Genomic DNA, 21,643 nt, shown 5'->3' on the forward strand with positions numbered 1-21,643 from the left:
ATGAATGTGGATTTGTTCTTCATGAAAAGTGTGCTAATATTCCTATGAAAAAAAGACTTATCTTTTTAGCCACACCATTTGTGTTGGAAGTTGTTAACGAAGTTGTATACGACTGCAGCCAGTGTGGAGTATTATTTGATGGTTTCATATACACATCAGGTGGTGCGCTTAAAACAGATGTACATTGTGGTTCTCTCTGTGAGCCATTCATCCATGTTGACCATTTACATCCCTTATATTTTGACAAGAGAAGGGTCAATTGTGATGCATGTAAGGACTTCACACATGGCAATATAGTGCTTACGTTGCGATGCTTGTAATTTCAATTTATGTTGTTGGACATGCATGGAAAGTTATTAGATTTTTTCTAAGTTGAAAGAAGTGTTTCAAGAAAAAAAAAAGTTCTCATACATCGAGAAACCATCATCCAATCTCAATTAAAAGATTATTAAAATGATGAAACAATTTAAAAAATAAAATAAAAGGATTCAGCAAAACTGGACGACGGATTAGAGAAAAAAACATATGGCTTCGCCCGGGTTCGAACCGGAGACCTTCAGTGTGTTAGACTGACGTGATAACCAACTACACCACGAAACCTTGATGCCTTGTCTTACTCTAAAAGTATACGTTACTATATTAACCTTTTTATGAGCTTTTGTTTCTCCTTTTCTCATCGCCTCTTGTTATTAACTTCAATGGTTCAAGGCGGTAAGATCTATACACTGGTCATATTATGTGTTATATGTGTTAAAGCTTCGTTGGTCTTGTGAGATATATTGAAAATGTGTTTGGTTAGCAAATCACGAGATGCAGCAGATGTGCTTTTTGTGTCTATTATGGATTATAGTGATGACAAAGATGTGTCTATTATGGATTATAGTGATGACAAAGATTATGAAGCTGGAAGGATGAGCATGGTGTTGGGGTCGTCGGTGGTGATTTAGACGGTCAAGTTTCCTATTCCGACCAACGGGGTTACTAGTACTAGTTGTGACGGTCTGTTATGCCTCTCACATACCTACAGTCCGAGTTTTGTTTTGAACCCAATCACTGGATGGCATCGAAGTTTCCCACATTCCGGCTTTCAAAACCTCTACCTGGCTCCACAGTTTGAATCAAGGAGACTATTACAAACCATGTCCTGAACTTGGATTCGGCAAAGACAAGATGATTGGCGGCACGTACAAGCCGGTTTGGCTATATAATTCATCTGAGTTTGGTCTAGACAATGTTACTACCTGTGAAGTTTTTGATTTTGCCACCAACGCTTGGAGGTACCTTCTCCCTGCATCTCCTTATCGGATTATTGTTATATCGGAACCCGTGTATTTAGATGGCTCACTTCATTGGCGAAGAAACCAAGGTCTTATATTTTGATCTTCACACCGAAACTTTTCAAGTCATCTCTAAAACTCCTTTTGCTCCCCATTTACGTGGCCCTCGCGACATCGTAATGTCCATCCTTAATAACCGCTTGTGTGTATCCCAGAAAAACTGGCCAACACAAGTTTTTTGGTCGTTTGATGATTCTTCAAGGACATGGGAGACAAATTTGTTCCATAGATCTCACCCAAGTTTTTTCTTGGTTCGGGGGGAACCCGACTGTGCACTGGAAGCAGTAGCAATTATAGACCAAGATAAGTTACTTCTCCATGGTAAGTCATACTCGGAACCTCGTGTACCACTCTAGCTACACCATCTCCATACCAAATCTTTTAATTTACTCTACAAACCTACCACCCTCGGATTGATGTGTTTGCTATTTCCAAAGTTTACTCACCGTCTTATAACATTTATCATCAACTGGTTTTCTTTGTCATCTTATTTTATAATGATGAGATTCTAGGTTTAACCCTTTTTTTTAACGTCTGGTGGATTTTTATGGATTAGGAGAGAATTACAACCAAGTCCGAGATTTTACGACAACTCTAATCAAATAGCTAAAAAGTTCCAACAAAAGAATACTAGACTATGATACATGTGAGGAAAAGTAAGTACCCGAAAGAAAGTTTGTCTGGATGTCTATCCTGCAATCAAAAAAAAAATGAGTAGCAAATTATCACATAGTTCTTGTCAAGCCCATCCAAGGTAGGAAGAGACTTATCATACTACTTTAAGTTCTTAACAAATGAAAAATCACAAAAAAAAAAAAAGGCAAATGCAACTACCACAGTTTCCAAGTACATGACTGAGCGTAGTAATCCAAATAAAGTGAAGATGTTAATAAAAAGAGTTTTACCAAAAAACATTAGTAGCTCCCTGTACCAGAGCAGAAGAATACCGCAGGAGTATCTCTTGGTTCTCTAGCTCAACCTCAAACAGCTGAGAAGAATCACAGAAAAAATTGTTAACAAAAGCCTTTGGGACAGAATTAAAAACACATTAAGAGATAATAAAAGCTGTAAAGAAGAAGGCTGGGAAAAGAGGGCAATATCCACACTACCGAAACAACAATAACTCCATTGCAGATGATTCAAACTATGACAGAGAGTTCCCAAAAATTCAAATCTTCCATATTATTAGTAAGTGTCACAAAGGGACATCTTTTGCTACACGTAACCCCAAAACGTTTGAATAATAATACATTTAAACTCGGCTACAGAATTGTCTCCAACCTTGAGCTAAAATCCCCAAAAAAGGACCAGCTTCAAGCATCATCGCTCTCCTTCGATTTCCTCTTTTTCTTGCTCTTCCGATTCTTCTTCTCCTTTCTCTCTTCATTCCTTTGCTCTTCTTCCAAATTCTCATCAATACCATCTTCCTTTTTACTCTTCTTCTTCTTCTTTCTCTCTTTGTTCCTTTGCTCGTCTTCCAACTTCACCATCACCATCTCCTCAACAACCTCTTCTTCTTCTTTCTTCTTCTTATCATCATCAACCCCCTTAGCTCCACCCAGCTCCTCCTTCGGATTCGCCGATCGAATCTCTCTGTGGACGCTCTTCAATTCGGCGAAGCCAGCAGATGCGCGTCGGAGATACGCGCTGACGTCTTGAGAGGCCTGGGTCTCCGAGGAAACGAACCCGGAGAGAAGCGTAGCTGCTTTGGCGAGGGAGATTGGTTTCGCACTGTTAACACTGCCCGTGACTGTCTTCATCGTCAATAGCTCGTCGCGCCGCCTCTGTTTGAATTAGGGCAATTTCTCTCTCTCTCTTTTATAGTGCATTAATAATGCTTTAGAATGAAAAAAATCAAAATTAGTAAAACTTACCATGTCGATAATACGATTCTTTTCATACAGAATAAGTCCAATTGAGGCAAATCTAACTTTGTAACCAACAAATATTAATTTAGCAAATACACTTGCTTTGCTTAATACAAGGAGAAAGTCTTATTATACGTTTATTGACCGCTATTCAAATAGGCCCAAACTTCTTATGGGCCGAAAAATTTGGGCTTAGTATGAAACCCAATATTTCCCCGCGTCTTTCAACTCCACATTGAAGACGCCTTCACCGTCACTGTAAACCCCTCTGCTTCTTCCTCCATTCCTATAATCTTTATAAAATATACAACCTCCGCCCGCATCACCGTCCATAGTCTCGATGGAGAAAGAACAGTCTTCACCAATGAACAGAGCCACATCTCTTCCCAGTTCCCTCACTTCCTCCCATCTCTTCTCTTCTTTCTTCAGCTTGTACACTCTAAACTCCACCGCAGACTTCGAAAAATCCGATTTGCACCAAACGTGTTTCACGTACTTGTCCACAAGCAACACTTCTCCTCCGTAACATTCCACCAGATGCTTCTTGTGACCGCCTCCTCCGGCTAAGCCTTCAGCCAACTCCGAAACCTTGAACTCCACATCGTAAATTACGGTTTTACCCTTGTCGTCCACCACGATGCAGTTTTTTCCGTACGCCATTATGTCCTCGTAAGTCACGTTCCACGAGTTATCCAAGATCCTCCAGCTTTCATCGTCTCCGCTTTTCAAGAACCCTAGTTTTCCACCGCTGTGGATAGCCATTACAGCAGCAGAGTGTCCCCTTGAAGACAGAACCACCACTTTGTCGGAACTCAGTGACCAGAAAGAAGACATCTCGCCACCACCTTTGTTTGCGTACTCCACACGGTAAGCTCTACGGACTAATCTCACATGAGATTCCCGCAAGTCGATTTTTCCCGGGAAGTTCTCTGGTAAGCAACAGAGTCTGTCGTTTGAGAAGAGATCCAAGACTCGCATTTTCCCTGGAGATGTCTCCTGAAGCTTCACCAACCAGCTTGTGGGATCCAAACTCTTATGTGGAGCTTGGAGTTTGTAAACACTGCTATGTTTCAGAATGAAGGAACCAGAAGAAGAAGATGACCAGAAAGGGAGGTGAGTTGTAAATTCAGACAAAGGGTTACTGTTTTTGTCGGAGAGAGGAAGAGAGAGACGCCACGTGGCACATACAGAGCGGAGACAGAGGAGATCAACGGTGTCTGATGAGACGGCGTTGATGCAATCGGAGATCTGCTCAAGAAGGTCTAAAGGAAGATCAGACCATTGAGAACAGAGAACAAGAGAAGACTCCATGGAAGAAGACAGAGTGGGGGTATGGACTTGTTCTGTTTCTTGGTTTTAGGAATGAAGATGTGGTTTTATGGCAGTATAATGTTGTCATCTCTGATGTTGACATCATTTTCATAACTTAATAGATGTTGCATGAGGTATATGTACGTGCAATTATTGCCTTTTTTTTTTTTTTTTTTGAAGAAAAATTATTGCCTCTTTTATGGTTCTAACATAGAATAATGAATTGAATACTATTTGGTTAAAAATGAAATGTTAAGATAACCTCCTTTTAGATATACAATATAATAATGTATCATTGACCAATAGAGTTTTTATAATAGTATAGTAATAGCAACTTGATGATTTATTATAGTTTTGATTTTCAAGTGCAGATATACACAATGATTTCAAGTTGCTCGTTCATTTGATATTATCTCTTTTTTTTTTTAAAGAATTACTGAGTAGAATGACAAGATTGGTGTGTTAAACCAACTCAATTTCAGGTGATTTCTAGTGCTCCAAATATGATTAACTAGTGATGTTCCGGTGCTACGCGCCGGATTCGTATGTTATACTTTTACATAAATATATAAATTATTATAAGGTCTTAACAAATAAATATGTTAAATATGAAAAAAAAAATATATTAAAAATGATATTTTCTGATCTTTATTGATAGTGGTTAGTGATCTTGTTTGAAGCTGTTTAGTTCAAAGTGGAATAAGATAAGTGGTTGTTTACTAATCGATTTAATAAAAATAGAATAAAAAGCCGATAATCATAAAAAAATTTAATGTTTTATATAGAAAACATATTTATATTATTAATTATTAAAGTAACTATATATGAACTATAAAACTTTTACTAATATATTTAGTTAGGTGTTCAAAAAAAAAATATTTAGTTCAAATAATAGAAAGATGTAATATTGTTCAAATTTTATAAATTTTATAAAAAAATATGGGTGAAGTGTCAATTTTTGATAAAATAATTGGTGAGTATCTAATATATATTTTTAAAATTACCATGTTGACTTTTAAAATATAGAGTGCGAATTGTATTTTGTTACTTTAGTTTCAAGGTCTCTCAAAAAGATGTATCTTAAAATAAGAAACATAAAATTATTTTCTATATTAGTTTTGTTATAATGGAAGATTTTGTGTGTGTTCATAACGAAATTCTTGTTTGTCCACCTTTATTTAGAAAATATCAACGAATCTTAATATGAATGTGAATATGTTTTTTAGCTAAAAACTATATAAATGGTTCCTAAACTCCTCTATTTAATTGACAACTTCTATTTTAACCGGAATGGAATAATTTCACCAAATCTTCTTAGTAAAAAAATCAATTTGTTAATTAGTAAATGAGATGTTAGCATCTATAACGATCATGAGAAAGACAATTTCTAACTATCTGTGACATTCGGACTTGCTGACTTGTTGCTCATTTAGTAATGGTTTTGAATAAATGGTTAGTCTGGTGCAAAGGATTAAGGGTGAGGGTGGTGTGTGGTTTACATCAATTTTAAATAACTTTAGCAACCAAACAACGTTTTTAAATTTCTCTCAGATTGGAAGTAATGATTCTTTTTTTGTTTAATTAAGTTTTAAGAGTATATTAATCATGTTCACGGTTTTTAAAATGTAAACACGGATAGCATGCATCAGGGAAGTTATTGGTTTCCTTGCATAGTGTAACATGGGAAGATACCATAGAGTTCATGTGCCAATACCAATAGATCAAATGTTAGTCTTTTGGACTTGAATCGTCATCAGTTACTAAACATTATTAGAGTGGGATGAGTGAAATTTCTAGATTGATTATATGGCGGTTACGCCGATTGCATTAAAGAAGGGAAATCGTAGAGGCTCCATTTTCCATCGTCAACATCAAATATAAAGAAATCCTATAAACCAATGTTTTGACACCCGACCCGGACACTGAATCAGACGATTTACCGGGTCTCTGTATCATTGGATCAACCGTGGGTGAACCGCGGTTTAGTAAATGAATTAGTTTTATTTATAAAATAATATATTAGCTATGAAAATAAATATATAAAAATTAAAGTTAATATTTTATATGTTTTCAAACATAAATAATAGTTTGGATATGTATCTATTTTATGTTTAATTTTTTTTGAAAATAGTTAACTTTAGTTTCCATTTTTGTATTTTTATTTGACATACAAAACATTAAGAAATAGTTAAAAAATATTTTTAAAAAATATGTAACATAAGAGTTATGAAATCTAAAGAAAATCAAGACATAAAATTCATAATAAATTAAACTTTCAATCTAAAATTAAAACATCATTGTAATAAATTGTCAATAACAAAAATAACTAACACCTAGTAACCAATAACACCAAAAACACATTAAATAAAAAAATTAAAGTTAATATTTTATATGTTTTCAAACATAAATATAGTTTGGATATGTATCTATTTTATGTTTAATTTTTTTTGAAAATAGTTAACTTTAGTTTCCATTTTTTGTATTTTTATTTGACATACAAAACATTAAGAAATAGTTAAAAATATTTTTAAAAAATATGTAACATAAGAGTTATGAAATCTAAAGAAAATCAAAACATAAAATTCATAATAAATTAAACTTTCAATCTAAAATTAAAAACATCATTGTAATAAAATTGTCAATAACAAAAATAAACTAACACCTAGTAACAATAACACCAAAACACATTAAATAAAGTTGAGAAATTTTTTAATTATTAAAAGGAGAATGCCACATGGCATTTTTCCCTGAAGGAGAAAAAAAAACTCAACTTTATTATATAAGATTCATTCAGTTCACTTATACTAGTATTTTCTTTAACCACTGAATTCTAGGTTTAACGATTGATTGACAAAATAACTGGTTTAACTCTTTCCCATTATATTCAAAACTTACATCAATAAAACTGTGCTATATGTTTACACAGTTGAAACTTGTTCTTGGAGTTGAATACTACTACTAAAATATTATATTACAAAGATGATGTTACAAATTTTATTAATTTCCCATTATCAAAACATGGTTTAGTATATTAAATAAATGAATAAAATGCTAACACGTTAGCTATACTAAAAAAGGTTGAGGTCATTCAATTATCAACAAACTAATTTAAGAAAATGCATCAAAATCATATTTCTTTTGGAAGTTCTTACTTAAAAAACATTTTGTATAACAAAAATGTTGTTTAGTATGGCGCTAGATTCGTGGCGATCAAGCACCGTCGTAGAGTGACCAATCATCCAAGACCTTTTCTGCTTCACTGAATTGTTTGCAGGCGATATCTTATATTTAGGGGATCTGAGGTTTCTTCTACACTATCTCTTTGAACATGAAGATGAAACATAACCAAATGAGGAATATTCACCCATCCCGCTTGAATCAGTAGTACCAATCCTATATAGGATTGGTTTATGCTTGAGAGCTTTAATTCAATTTCTTTGTTTAAGATTTCAAGTTTTGTAATAATGAATGATTTCGTCGGATATTATTTCTAGATAGTTATTCCATTTTCTTTGATAAAAATTTGAAAAATTTGTAACAAAAAAAATCTACAGAGAAAGAAAAGTTTAATGTTCACACTAAGGATGATGGCTTCAAAACCATAAATGGAAAGAAAAAACAACAAAACTTTCATGAATTAATATATGTTGGTTACCTCTTTCACATGTTTTCAAGATTGGAACTTTTAAAGTATATTTTTCTGTATCAAGATCACTAAATAGCATACATTTATTAAACTGCATGCTAACCACGTCATTTAAAAGTAATAATCAACAACTTTCGTTAAAATATATTTTTTATTAATGAATCATCTGAAAGTAAACTCAGAATATCATTCAAATTTATATTAAAATGATGTGATAAACCTAAACCAAATATTTTCAAGAGAACATATACATTTATATTTCTCCATTTAAACTAGACGAGGTCTAAAATAATACAAACACATCTTTGTATATAAGAAATGATTCATAGACAATGAAAAAGTTGTTGACAAAAGAAGTTTAAGCTTAAATAAAATGACATCTTTCTTCTTCAAAATCATCCAAATACAGGCACACAAAGTGGTAAGTGTCAATAGGTAAATAATTGCTTGCAAATCTAGATGAGCTGTACAGCCTTTGTTCAAAAAGAGTTATAAGAGCCAAAAAGTCAGCTTGTTTGTCACATTTTTAGCATATTGACTATTTAGATAATGCTTTTGAAAATTAACTTTTATAGTTATATTAAGGATGAAGATACATATACTCTTCGAGTTGCAAACTAACTTATTTCAGGTGAATTTTATTGGTAGATGTATGATTAATTCATTTAAGTCAGTGATACATATTATTTTATGTAACCATTTCATTCTAATTTTCCTTATACTTATATTCAAATTATATAGGTAAGTAGTTATACTATTTTGTATTAAACCCGTGTTCAAGCATGATTTTTGGAACTAGATGTTTGCTAATAAAATATTATATATTTTTTTTGGTGTTGATACAAGATTATATAGTTACACTTTAAAAATGAGGTTTAGCATATAATCACAGAATAAAATAATAACACAATAACAAAAATTGTCAACGCCACCTAATTTCTAAAAGTTATTTTGGAATCGGGTGAAGCCATTCACTTATCAACTAGCAAATATAATAAAATTGCATCAAAAACATGTTTCGACTGAAATATATTTTTACTTTAAAAAAAGAATTAAACTATTTCTTTAAAATGTTGTATCATTGACATGTTCTATTGAGAATAAGACCTTTAATTTTTAATGTTAACGCTAGTAATGATGCGCTCAAAACCAAATAACACAAACAAAAATTGCAAAAAAAAAAAAAAATACTTCGGTTACTTATTCCACATGGTATCAAGATCAAGACGTAACAAAACACATACGTACTTGTCTCTTGATCACTAAATAGCATACATTCTCTTTGTCAAAATCCCAGAAAAATCCATCAGTCCTGATTGTCTCGTTCTTGCCATTGACTCTCTCCTCGCGCTTCTTACATTCGAAGCCTCGATCCTATGCCTAATGACCCAATAACACATAGTCCCAATCGTCGTGAGCATTATAGTCGCACCAAACACCGTTACTCCAACCGCTAGCCACCTCTCGTCCTCGCCAACGACCACAAATGCTAACGCCAAAAACGCTACCGATATCAAAACGCACGCTAGCCACATCAGCTTATTTATGATAGCCATCATATTCTTTTTCGCCTTGTGCTCAATCGCAACCACCGAGGTTTGAACCACGACAACCCCTAAAGATATAAAAAGAGCGATGGAATCAAATATAAAGAAAATCGCAAACGCGGGGTTATCGGCTATGTTAGCTTCTCCAAGAGATTGTCCCGGAGTGAGGGAACTCTGTTCGTCAGCGTATTGTCCCGGCACCGTGAAAATGGCGGCAAAAGCGACTGTGGCGATTAAAACAGCAACAACTGTGGTGGAGTTAATAGCATTGTCTAGACCCTCGACGTGCATTTTGTTTATGCGTTTGGCGATTCCCTGAACGCGTTTCCTAGTCTCTCGAGCGTGTTCTAGCTGGTCGTGAACCTCGTGTTTGATGTCGCTCACCGTTTGTTTGAGCTCACGCGCCGGGTTTGGCCGAGTAGTGTTGTTGATGGACTTAGCTGAGGGAACGCCACGGGTTTTGAGAACCGCGGCTATCTTGGGATGGCCGATTTTCTCGGCTGTGTCGAGAGGCGTTTCTCCAGCTCTGTTTATCGCTTTTGTGCTCGTCTCGTTGTTCTCTAGAAGCAACTCCACTATCTACAGCGACAATAAAATCTCAATAAATTATGTTATTACAATAACACAAATCATTAACATGTTAACATGCAAGAACGTACGTACCTTAATGCGACCTTTCCTAGTAGCAACATGTAACGCAGTGTTCCCTTTAGAATCAACCATATTCAACGAGGACCGGTGCCCTTTCATTAGCTCAACCACAACATCAAGGTTTTGTCCTTTCACCGCCATGTGAAGTGGCGTCTGACCTTTTTTATCGGTCCTTGTCGCCGTGTCCGGCTCAACAGCCACTATCGCTTTCACTACTTCCGTATGACCGTTCCTTGCCGCTGAGTGTAAAGCCGTTTTGCCGTTACTCTTTGCGATCGCCGCTAGGCTACTCCCTGCGGCTTCTAGAAGATACTCCACGACCTCCACGTGTCCCTGAGCTGCCGCCGTGTGTAGAGCCGTCGTGTTTGATAAGTCCACTGTCATTGCTAGCTCCGGATGTTCCTCCATTAGTATTCTCAAAACCTCTACCAACATAAAAAAGGTTTCAACTTCCATCAAGTAAATATATAAATAAAATCTTGACCCAAAAAGATTAAACAAAACTACTATGTTAGATTAGTAGTAGAACAAAACTGTCAAAGATTAAATAGCAAAAACACGTTGGTTAAATAGAGCTTCAACATAATGATCATAAAACTTTAAAAACTAGTATTGTTATTGTAGCTTAATAAGTGATATTTTGTGGTTACATTTTTGTATCACATTCATTATGAATACATTGAAAAGTGTAGCTATAATGAACAATGTTTTCAAAACGTGAGAACCAAAATTTGCATACCTAATTCGCCTTGTTTAGCAGCAATGTGGAAAGGATCGAACCCATTTCTAGCTTTGGTCTCTGCATCATCTAAATCATAGTACTTGATGAGCTCTGCAACCACCTCTGCGTCTCCATACTCTGCCGCAACATAAAGCGCGGTCTCACCGCATTGGTTCTGTTTCTGCAACAACTCTCTTAGTTCCTCCTCTGATTCAATATGATCACTCAGAATCTTCTTCACCGCAGAGAAATCTCCGCGTCTTACAGCCGAGTGGAGCGGCGAATCTTCACGTTTTCCGGTAAACTGCTTCGACATTGTCTTCTTAACAACGGTTGGCTTCGCAGCCACGGGTGTCGATGTCGACGTTGATGCTTCTTCCTCCATTAGATAAATATATTCGATACCAACAAAAGATTCCTAGATCAAATGGGATCAAGAACCTAATTATAAACTGAAACGTTTAAACATATGTTGATCTATACGTAATATCTAACAACGGGTAAAGCTTACTTGCCCAAGAAGTCTTCTCGTGGTATCATATGATCAAGAATTAACAAGACCTTTCACGACATGACTTTTTAAAGTTGCAGAATCATTGATCGGGTCCAGTTAATTTGGATCCAAATCTACGCATCAGAAATTCAAGAGGTTGTTCTGAAAACTGTAAGATCTAATGAAATTCCAAAGGTAAAGAACTTTTCTGTTCTGTTTTATCTCCCTTAGCTTCTCTTCTATATTAAGAAAGCTCTATAACAGAAACACTAAGGCAAAAATTTTTAAACGTTGATTAATATCTATTTACAGATGGCATCGTCTTAAAAATTCACACCTTGATCTCGTCTCAAATTGTAGAGACAGTTGCAGAATCGTCAGTTACACATATCCAACTATATAATATGTTTTCATGAAGACCAAAAAAAAAAGCAGCCTCTATTCAGTCGCCTGGTAAATCTTCCTTATGTCGAACACCTCCTCGTCACAGGGGGACACTCTAGGACCTTATAGCTGCAGCCTCACGAACCATCAACTCTACAAAACGCATTTCAGGCCTCGCAAGTACATGTGGATCGATGCACAGCCTGGCAGGCTAAAATAATCTGATTAAACCTTCAACCGGGAACCTGTTAGCTAAAGCAACATCAATAACCAGAGGAGTATATTCTTTTCTGCTCCATACTGGCATTACCTGCAAAAACAGAACATCCGTAAAAAATAACTTACAAAACAGAAACCCATACCCATTTGTCATTTTAGTATAATGTCTCTAAGATTAATTCGACCACCTTTGTTCGAACAATGGAATCTATATGTATGAAGCTTCCCTACATGTGCAGCCCCACAGAATAAGATGAGATATATTTGCATAATCAAACTCTTACATGAACTCAGCACCACAACAAGATTGTGATCTGACTTATAAAACAAACCAAAAACAGAGTGAAGAGAAGCGTGTATCATCCCTGGAGTCATGAGCTACGTACATTTTGATGAAGTTTGGAAGACAATCACCAATAGAGTTCTCTGTTCCGCAGGAAAAAAAGGAGGAAAAAATAACAATCAAACAGAATACACTGCAATTGGAGAATCAAGAACAGAGAAGAGAGTAAAAATCAGACAAGTTCTTTCTAAATAGAAAAAAGAAAGAAAAAAAATGCATATTATCTCTTCCCATCTCATGGCTTTGCTTGGGAGATTTTGCCCTTTTGCATATTGTCCTCTGTCGGAACGCTTGTGGTGAAATAAAACAACTAGAGGAAGATAGAACAAAACGAGCAATGTTCTTAAATAATCCTGAAACCGCATTCCTAGTCTTGTTATCTTTATGTTATGTGTCTTGTTCAAGACTCCAACAAGCATCTTTTATCTCTCTCTCTTTGGTGCCTAACTCTTGTAGCTCACAAGGCACATTAATGTGTAACGCTTGATTTGCTCAATAAAAAGCGATGATAGCATACGTGGGCTCATAATCACGAGTGATTGAGAGAGCCGTTTCTGTTGGAAATCATACCGTAAAGTTCAACCGATCAACGCCCTTTCACCAGTCTTTTGTTTCAATTATTGGCATGTTTTTTTTTTACTGAAATTTGTAATTGATGGCATGTTGAAACAGATTCTTCTTTATCGTGTGGGTCAAAGCTGTAACTAATTAATTATAGGTCCACTCAGTTTCATATTTAAATAATTTAATAACTCCATTATCCTCCATAGTTTTTTTTCTGTAACATCATCCTCCATATAGTTTTTTATAAGGTCAAGTTTGCAAAATAATTTATTAATATGCTGTTATTAAAAAAATTGAAGTCAAACTATGAATGCCTATTCTTTTTTTTATGTTAATCAACATATGAACGCCTATTCATTATATTCGGTTGGGTAATTTTTGGGTAATAACATGAAACTAGATTAGGACCCGCCCTAAAGGGCGGAAATTGACAAAGCAATTAATAATATATGGTATATATAATATGTGTATAAAATATTATATTTATTTTGTGTAACATTTATATATATACATATTAGACATATATATAATATTTTATTAAATATATAAAGAATTTAATAGTGTTATAATTTGTGTTGTACTTGTTATTAGTTTGTATTTAATCTTCTTTCATTTTTAGTATACTAATTTGCTTTGTCACACTTTTTACCTTTTAACTTATACACATAGTTATGCTTTTTTCAAAAAAAAACTTATACACATAGTCTCGTAAAATGTAATATATAAAAAACATATTTAAAAAATCTACTGACCATATGCCACCATTATTTGGTTGTATCTTCCAAAAAAAATCATGTTCTTGCATAAATGTGTATGTTGTGATATGATGTAGGTGAAGAGTAAATATATGGAAGTAAAGTTAATGATACGAACATGAGCCTATGTTGGTCTATGCCACAATTATTTGGTTTTTGGAAGATCAATGAGCATAAGCATACACGGTCTTTGTATGCTTACGTTGTAAATGAGTAGGATATTTTTTCTCTTATGTCTGGAATGATATGGAACTCGTTGATTTAAGAGTGGTTCAGTTTTATATGATTTAATTATATTAAGAGATAACCAAAAAAATTATAAAAGTGTTACTGGTTAGGTTTAACTAATCTATGTTGGTTAAGATTTGGTTTAATTTAAGTTGGTAGGTTGCATTGTATAGGAGGTATGATATATTCTAGCAACAACTATGAAAGAGTCTAAAATTTAAATGAGAACTTCAAATAGTAGATAATCCCTAAATTAATAGATTAGATTTTCAAGAACAATTTTTGGTAATAACATAAAAGGCCTAAAAGAACCGGACAGAATCTAGTAATAAAACCGAACCGGACCGGACAGCAACGTGGATCTGGCAAGAGAAATCCAAGGGTTAAAAAACGGCGAAATCTCACATCTCCCAAAATCACAGCCATCCAATCTCTCTCTTTCGCTCGCAAATCTCCCAGCTTCCCCTCTCCTCCTCATATCTCACAAAATCTTCTTCCTTCCCTCTGCAAAAATCTCCCAAATTGAATCTTTCTCATTTCGTATGTTTCTCTCTTTCTCTCTCTCGTGGTGTTTTGAATCCTCAAAACCCCTAACTCTGGGGTTTTTTTTGATTGGATCGTCGGTCTTTTATTAGTTTAGATCGTAAAATTCTGGATTAAGAGATTTTGGATTGTTTCATATGTTTTTGTCTTTGTTTATATATCCGAACGATGCAATTGATTCGTCACCGTGCCTGCGCAGATCGATTCCTAGGAGAGCTCTTCATCGTAGATTCCTTTTTTTTTTGTAATTCTTAGTATCGATCTGAAAGTTTTGAGTATTTAGAGTTAATTAGCTTTGATGAGATGGAGTAAACATAGATAGAACAGACTCTAGGGTTTGATTGGGGATATGCTGAATCTGCATTGAGTCTCATTTCTTCTGATGATAAGTGATGTTTATCTTTACGGTAGCGAGTTTAAGTTTCCACATGTCGATGCTTATCAGGATTTGTAGATGTGGGGGCCTTTATTAGCCAGATCTGGTGGCTTTCAGTCTTATTAGTTTGGCTTTTGTATTTTTTTTGGTTACTTTCTTAGACTGTGACTAATAATATATGTCGAATTCTCTCTGTAGACAACCATGAGTGACCAAGGAGAGAAGACTTGCCCACTATGTGCTGAAGAGATGGATCTCACTGATCAGCAATTGAAGCCTTGCAGATGTGGCTATCAGGTCTCTTTCCATCTTCTGTTAATTTTACATGTTACTTCTTATTGCAATTGTTCAATAGCAATAATCAGCATAACCTTTTTAGCTTTTAGCTCAAAGTTGAAGCATGAAATTAGAATACATGTGATGAGAAGTGGAAACATGTCACGTCTTTTTTTTTTTCTGGCCTCTCCTTGATCAATGATCTTTGCTCTGTTGATGATTTTTTTCTTCTTCTTCTGTATGTGATACAGATATGTGTTTGGTGCTGGCATCACATAGTGGACATGGCAGAGAAAGATCAGATAGAAGGGCGTTGTCCTGCTTGTCGCACTCCTTATGACAAAGAAAAGATCGTTGGGATGACTGTTGATTGCGACAGGTTTGTAATACGGTGCTTTTTATGTGTGGAATTTAATGTTTTCTGGGGAAAATCCTTTCTTTATGCTCTCCTTTGCTGATTTGCATATGTTTGACCTTTTTCAGTCTGGCCTTTGAAACCAACATGGAGCGCAAGAAGACTCAAAAGTCGAAATCAAAACCTTCTGAAGGGAGAAAGCAACTCACTAGTGTCAGAGTCATCCAGAGGAACCTTGTTTACATTGTTGGGTTGCCCCTTAATCTAGCAGATGAAGATGTATGAGAACTCCCATCACACCCTTTTTAAAATTGCTTTGTGGATTGTTATGTGACTAGGCTCCGTTTTCTTTGCAGCTACTCCATCATAAAGAATATTTCGGTCAGTATGGAAAAGTTCTAAAGGTTTCCATGTCCCGAACGTCATCTGGTGCCATCCAACAATTCCCTAACGATACATGCAGTGTGTGCGTTTCTGTCAGCTAAAATTTTTCCCTTATCATGAAGTTCATTGAGTTTTTGCTTGTCATTATTGTTCTCTTCTGATAATATTCTTTTTATTGTTCAGATACATTACTTATGCAAAAGAGGAAGAGGCTGTCCGTTGCATCCAGGCCGTTCATGGGTTTACCTTGGATGGTAAATCACTGAAGTATGTTTTGCCTCGCTTCCTTCTTGTTTGAAAACATGTATCTAGTGTTTTTAGTTTGTTTTCATTCAATTGTGGATAAGATGTATGTACATGCATATATTTCAGGGCGTGTTTTGGGACAACCAAGTATTGTCATGCATGGCTGAGAAATGCGGTGCGCCTTCCACGGATTCTTGTTCTGCTTTCTGACCCCCTGATGTCTTTTGTAGTGATGAGTTGCATGTTTTTGTTTCCAGGCTTGTGTTAATCCTGATTGTCTCTATCTGCACGAGGTTGGTTCTCAAGAGGATAGTTTCACAAAAGATGAGGCCATATCTGCCCATACAAGGTACTTTTTATCATATTCATCTTTATAATTCCGTCTTGCGTTCATGATTGTTCGCTTTCTTGGATCAGTTACCTTGCTAGTATATATGTAATATGATGGCTGGTCTAGTATTTTTGGATGATTAGTTAAGTCTTATAGTAATTTTGAAGGAGTAGAGTTCAGCAAATCACCGGAGCAACAAACATACTTCATCAACGTTCAGGGAGCATGCTACCTCCACCACTAGATGCTTTTTGCAGTGACAGTTCTTCTGCTAAACCAATTGCAAAAGTTCCTTCAAGTGTAAGTTCAGTTAAATCTTAGCTTTGTAGTGACATTGTGTCCAATTTCGATTGATTACGCACCATTTCCTAGGAGTTTTAGTCTCCAAATACTCTCCCAAGCCTCAAACTACCACCCCAAAACTAACCACAAAAATATTACAAATCGGAAGGCTTTCATGTTTGTTAGTCCCAGTTGGTGACTAACTTATTTATGTGACATGACTAGGTTAGGGAATCTATTCAGTTTACTAAGCTTACTATATTCATTTCTATTTTTTTTTTCTATGAGCAGAATGCAGCAAGTGTTCCCAGGTATTCTCCACCTAGTGGGAGTGGGAGCTCTAGCAGATCCACTGCTCTTCCCGCTGCAGCGTCATGGTAAGTTTTTCACTTGCTACTTTTATGCTAGGTATTTTGATTGGTCAATATAATAAAATAGGGATATCTGCTGCAGGGGGACACATAATGCAAACCAGCAGTCTTTAGCAGCGTCGGTTAACTCAAATGGATCTTCTGATATACAAAGAACAACATCAGTAAATGAAACCTTGGCCTTCTCTGCTGTTGTTGCAAATGCAGCTCATGGACCTGTGTCCTCTAGTAACGTTCTTAAAAGACCATCCAACAAAGAAGAAAATCAAAAAGTTGTTGACAAAAGCAAGCTTAGGGTTTTGAAGCCTTTGCAGCCTAATGTTGTGGTTGGTTCTGGGACCAAGAGAGCCACCTCACCTGATAGAGATTCTCCTAGCAATCGGTTATCCAGTTCAACAGACTCTTCCTACGATGGCAGAGACGTTGACAAGCCTTCCGCTACTGTGAACTCGTTTGACGATTCAGATGAAGCTGTAGAAGATGACCCTATTGTAGGTAACTTGCGTGTTGGTGTTTCACAAGATGGCTGTACTGTAGGAAACTTGGCTGTTGCTGTTTCACAAATAGAGATAGCCACGAATTCGAGAGATGAGCGTCCTGATATTCCAATGGCAGTTGGTAGCAAGTGTGATCAAGGTTCTAGTAGACAATCTGATCATGAAGTATCAAAGTTGTCACATCTAGAGCAGTGTAAGATGGATAGCTCTATAAAGACTGATAAAAAAGATATACCATCAGAGAGTGGGTTCCCTCATACAAGGCCAGAGTGGGATTGGAGATTAGATTTGCAATCCCAAATGCAATTCAGCTCAAAATTGGATGTGGAGGATATCTCATCATTACATAACCAAAGGCATCACCGTGAAGAGGATGTTACCAACTCGCTGTTTTTGTCTAACTCTTCAAGTTCCATTTTGGATTCAAATCATCTGGCTTCTCGTTCTTCCCTACCTTGTGAACCTTCAGGTGTAAACGGTTCAAACTTGAGATTCCCTTCGGATAGAGGCAGCGATAGGTTGCATTTTCCAAGTGGGTTTGGTGAGAAATCCATGTTCAGTGCGGATCACTCTCTGTTTGCTAATGAAGGCAGGAACAAAGTTCGCAGCGCAGAGGATGAAGTAATCTCAAACATTTTGTCACTGGACTTTGATCCTTGGGATGAATCCTTAACCTCACCCCAGAATTTGGCTGAGTTACTAGGTAAAGTTGATCAGCGAGCCAGTCCTCTAAAACCTTCAAACCTCCTGAAGCAACATAACAGTCAGTCCAGATTCTCTTTTGCACGGTACGAAGAATCTAGTAATCAAGCATTTGACAGAGAGAACCATAGCATTTATGGGCAGTTTTCAAGAGATCAGCCTATTCGAGAGTCTGTAGTGAGCCGAGATATCTATCGTGATAATCTCGGGAATCTAATTGGATTTGCTTCAAACTATTCCGGTGGATTATTGGAAGACGTTGTTGCTGCTAGTCCTTTATTCTCATCGCACAAGACTCCTGGTCAGTATTTATAGTTGATGACTTTTCTTTGTTTCTTGTCTGGATTGAATCTTTTTCTAATACATTGCCGATTTGTTTCTCCTGTTGCAGTTACACGACCCCAAGTTTCTGCTCCTCCAGGATTTTCTGCGCCCAGCAGGTTACCTCCTCCTGGCTTCTCTTCACATGAAAGAGTTGGCCTATCTTCTGCCATGCTAAAGAATACATATCAAGTACAGCCTCCAATTGGGAATCCAAGTGGTGCAAGTGATATAGAGTTTGCGGATCCTGCTATTCTAGCTGTTGGAAGAGGGATGATAAATGCAGACTTGGATAGGAGATCAGTTTTCTCATCACAAATGAATTCTTATGGGAATGAGACAGGACTCCAAATGTCAAGACATCAGTCTCTGTCTGCTGCACAACAACAAGTCAATGGGTTTCATCATGATGTCAGAAACTTGTCTCCTTCGCCTATCGATCCTTACGGATTTAACTCAAGGCTAATGGATCAACAGGCACAGGGAAGTAGCTTATCTCTTTTCTCACATGGATCAACAAGACAACAACCATCTGCAAATCAAGCCTTGTCCAATGGTCACTGGGATAAGTGGAATGATGGCCAAAATTTGAACTCTCTAGGCATGGCCGAGCTACTTAGGAATGAACGGCTGGGATTCAATGGGAGCCTATACAACAATGGATATGAAGATCCGAAATTCCGTATTCCAAGTCCCGGGGGGGATGTGTATAATAGAACATATGGGATGTAATTCTGGCATGAAGAGAGATATTCTACTTTGTTGGATTTGCTCTGGTTGGTCCCAAGTTGATGGAAGAATCATCAAAAACTGCTTCCAGTGACTGCTGCGCAGAGTGAAGATGCATGGCCCCAACATAATTTCACCAAGAGCATTTTTGAACTCCAAAGGTATTCAAAACTTTTATCTTATGAAGTGTTATATTGGCTTATCCTCTGGTTTTGATAGTATATTTGACCGGTAATAAAAGATGTTTTCTCTATTGCAGGAGCGTGAAGATGTTGATGTTTGGTTGCCTTGTTGATGCATGTAAGCGTCCAAGTCCACTGGTTGGTTAGAGAGGCCGCCTCTTATTTGTTTTCTTATTCAAAACTGTAACTCAATTTAGTTCTATAGACAATAAAGTTTTTCTCTAAAACAGTTTTATACAAAATATAATTGTTATAGCAAAATCATATATATAAAAAAAGCAATCGGAATATTACTGCTGAATCTTTCCTACAAATTTATCATTAATAGTTCTGAAAATTGTATAATGTTAGAATTACTGCATGCAAGTGTTGTTTAATTAAAAAAATCCACTGTTTGAATTAAACCAGGATCCTTGTACAAAAAAAAATCAATGACAATCTACTTTAAACCAGGATTCACCAATCAACCATACAACATTCGAGAACTTTTAATTTGAGCATCTTCTTGTCTCCAATACGTTTGCAATATTATTTCCGTGAGACCCAAGCAAAAGATGGCGATGGGGCATCAGCTTCTGCACCAAGTCCGAAAACAAATCCATCCTGTTCATCTCCTGCGTGACTCTCAGTGCCGTGAGCACCACGAAATTCCCAAACTCACTCCTCGCCAGCCTCATTAACCTATCTCCATCGCACTTCAAAAGCTCCACAGCCACCACACCCATCGACACCTCAGCCTCCAAGAGCTTCTCCACGATGTAGCTTCCGTACTTCTTAAACGACAGATCAACACAGTGCCCACGAAGAATAACCGCCACGTTGCGCTTGCAACGCAAGTCATACAGTTTAAGCACGTGTTGCACCACGAAGTTCCCCCAAGGATCGTTGCTTAGGAAGAGAGCGTTGCGCGCGACTACGTCTAGTAGCCGGTTCCTGAAGAGGGGATCATCCGCGTCGGTTACGACCTCGTTGAGCGCGACGCATCCGTGTTGGCTACGCGCTATGTCGAGCGCGTAGTAGAGAACGTTCTTGTACATTACATGTTTCTTCACCCGGTCGAAAACGACCACAGCTCGAGTCGCCACGTAGGATGCGAACTTGTCTGTCATGATGTCGAAGAAGCGTTGCAAGATAGCATCGCAGAATAACGAGTCCACGTCATCCGATATTCCGAGGAGCCTCTGCACGCGTCTCGACCCGTACTTGTTTCTGATGACCTCCATGAAGTAGTCGGAGTCTGACGTCAGCATCGACGCCATCCTCTGAAGCTCACTTTGGTCAAACGTTGAGATCAGATCCTTAAACTGTCCCACGTCTTCGCAGCTAGTCATTAGGTTAAAGAGCCGTTTGAAGCGCGTATCTGATACGTCGGAGGAGGCGCGTGGGGCGAATCCCGGAGGGGGAATGGAACCAGAGACTCGAATACGTTGTAAAGCATTGGACATGGTCGACATGGAGAAAGGATTGTCATCGGGTGCCATTGTACAGAAACTAATCTCGACTAAGCTTATGGAGATGTTCGAGAGATGCTTGTTGGATTGAAGCTGTGAAGGGCTGTAGTGACCTATATTTATACTACTTTGTTAGAGAGAGTATTTGTTTTCTTACTAGGAAAAGGAAATATAAACTGCTAGAATTTTCCTTTTTGCGTTTTTGTTTGCTATATAGTTTTCATATTCAGGTTTTGCTTTTATTTAATTCGTCAAAGGTAGATTAATCGGAGATGGATTAGATTTTTAATTATATATTTACTCTTTTTTAATAAGCTTTATTTAAAATCGTAATTTGGGACAAAATCAAAGGGTCAATATAGGGGTTAGTATTAAGTTTATTGCTAACTAAATTTATATTAAAAACAATGTTTGGCCAAAGAATTATATATTTACCACTCCCAATGACACTACATTAAGATTAACTCAACACTTCATAATAACAATTCAGCACCAAATAAACCACACAGCATGAACATAACAAACTTAAT

General features: G+C 36.7%; 5 protein-coding genes, 1 non-coding gene and 1 pseudogene across 10 annotated transcripts; 2 read left to right on the forward strand and 5 right to left on the reverse strand.

Moving 5' to 3' along the window:
* Nucleotides 1–526: 526 nt before the first annotated feature.
* TRNAV-AAC (transfer RNA valine (anticodon AAC)) lies at nt 527–600 on the reverse strand. The gene has a single exon. It is a non-coding gene; the product is annotated as a tRNA-Val (tRNA).
* A 185-nt stretch (nt 601–785) lies between these two features.
* Nucleotides 786–1,728, forward strand: LOC130504304 (F-box protein At5g10340-like; annotated as a pseudogene).
* A 132-nt stretch (nt 1,729–1,860) lies between these two features.
* LOC130504301 (nucleolar protein 58-like) lies at nt 1,861–3,289 on the reverse strand. 4 transcript variants are annotated; one of them, XR_008941214.1, is made up of 4 exons: nt 3,212–3,289; nt 2,619–3,121; nt 2,243–2,325; nt 1,861–2,025 (listed from the first exon to the last, which is right to left on the reverse strand). XR_008941214.1 is itself a non-coding variant. In XM_056998916.1 (3 exons), the coding sequence occupies exons 1-2, from the start codon at nt 3,212–3,214 to the stop codon at nt 2,651–2,653; spliced, it is 474 nt and encodes a 157-aa protein (XP_056854896.1). In that variant the 5' UTR covers nt 3,215–3,289; the 3' UTR covers nt 2,121–2,325; nt 2,619–2,650. The 4 variants fall into 4 exon arrangements, 2 of the variants coding, with proteins under 2 accessions (XP_056854896.1, XP_056854895.1); XR_008941213.1 differs by having other exon boundaries at nt 1,861–2,030; XM_056998916.1 differs by lacking the exon at nt 1,861–2,025 and having other exon boundaries at nt 2,121–2,325.
* A 108-nt stretch (nt 3,290–3,397) lies between these two features.
* LOC130504300 (putative F-box protein At5g60060) lies at nt 3,398–4,584 on the reverse strand. The gene has a single exon (XM_056998914.1). It carries the CDS (start codon nt 4,514–4,516, stop codon nt 3,398–3,400), a length of 1,119 nt encoding a protein of 372 aa, XP_056854894.1. The 5' UTR covers nt 4,517–4,584.
* A 4,840-nt stretch (nt 4,585–9,424) lies between these two features.
* Nucleotides 9,425–11,466, reverse strand: LOC130504299 (ankyrin repeat-containing protein At5g02620-like). Its single transcript, XM_056998913.1, has 3 exons — nt 11,100–11,466; nt 10,373–10,785; nt 9,425–10,288 (listed from the first exon to the last, which is right to left on the reverse strand). Exons 1-3 carry the CDS (start codon nt 11,464–11,466, stop codon nt 9,425–9,427), a joined length of 1,644 nt encoding a protein of 547 aa, XP_056854893.1.
* A 2,984-nt stretch (nt 11,467–14,450) lies between these two features.
* Nucleotides 14,451–19,963, forward strand: LOC130504302 (uncharacterized). 2 transcript variants are annotated; one of them, XM_056998917.1, is made up of 13 exons: nt 14,451–14,607; nt 15,185–15,283; nt 15,514–15,641; nt 15,746–15,896; nt 15,974–16,083; nt 16,185–16,268; nt 16,374–16,422; nt 16,505–16,596; nt 16,746–16,878; nt 17,152–17,237; nt 17,314–18,731; nt 18,822–19,641; nt 19,740–19,963. In XM_056998917.1, exons 2-12 carry the CDS (start codon nt 15,191–15,193, stop codon nt 19,481–19,483), a joined length of 3,006 nt encoding a protein of 1,001 aa, XP_056854897.1. In that variant the 5' UTR covers nt 14,451–14,607; nt 15,185–15,190; the 3' UTR covers nt 19,484–19,641; nt 19,740–19,963. The 2 variants fall into 2 exon arrangements, with proteins under 2 accessions (XP_056854897.1, XP_056854898.1); XM_056998918.1 differs by having other exon boundaries at nt 16,752–16,878.
* LOC130504303 (pumilio homolog 18-like) lies at nt 19,763–21,352 on the reverse strand. The gene has a single exon (XM_056998919.1). It carries the CDS (start codon nt 21,141–21,143, stop codon nt 20,151–20,153), a length of 993 nt encoding a protein of 330 aa, XP_056854899.1. The 5' UTR covers nt 21,144–21,352; the 3' UTR covers nt 19,763–20,150.
* Between the last annotated feature and the right edge of the window lie 291 nt (nt 21,353–21,643).

This window comes from Raphanus sativus, unplaced genomic scaffold, assembly GCF_000801105.2.
Source record: "Raphanus sativus cultivar WK10039 unplaced genomic scaffold, ASM80110v3 Scaffold1485, whole genome shotgun sequence".
In the NCBI taxonomy this organism is placed as follows: domain Eukaryota; kingdom Viridiplantae; phylum Streptophyta; class Magnoliopsida; order Brassicales; family Brassicaceae; genus Raphanus; species Raphanus sativus.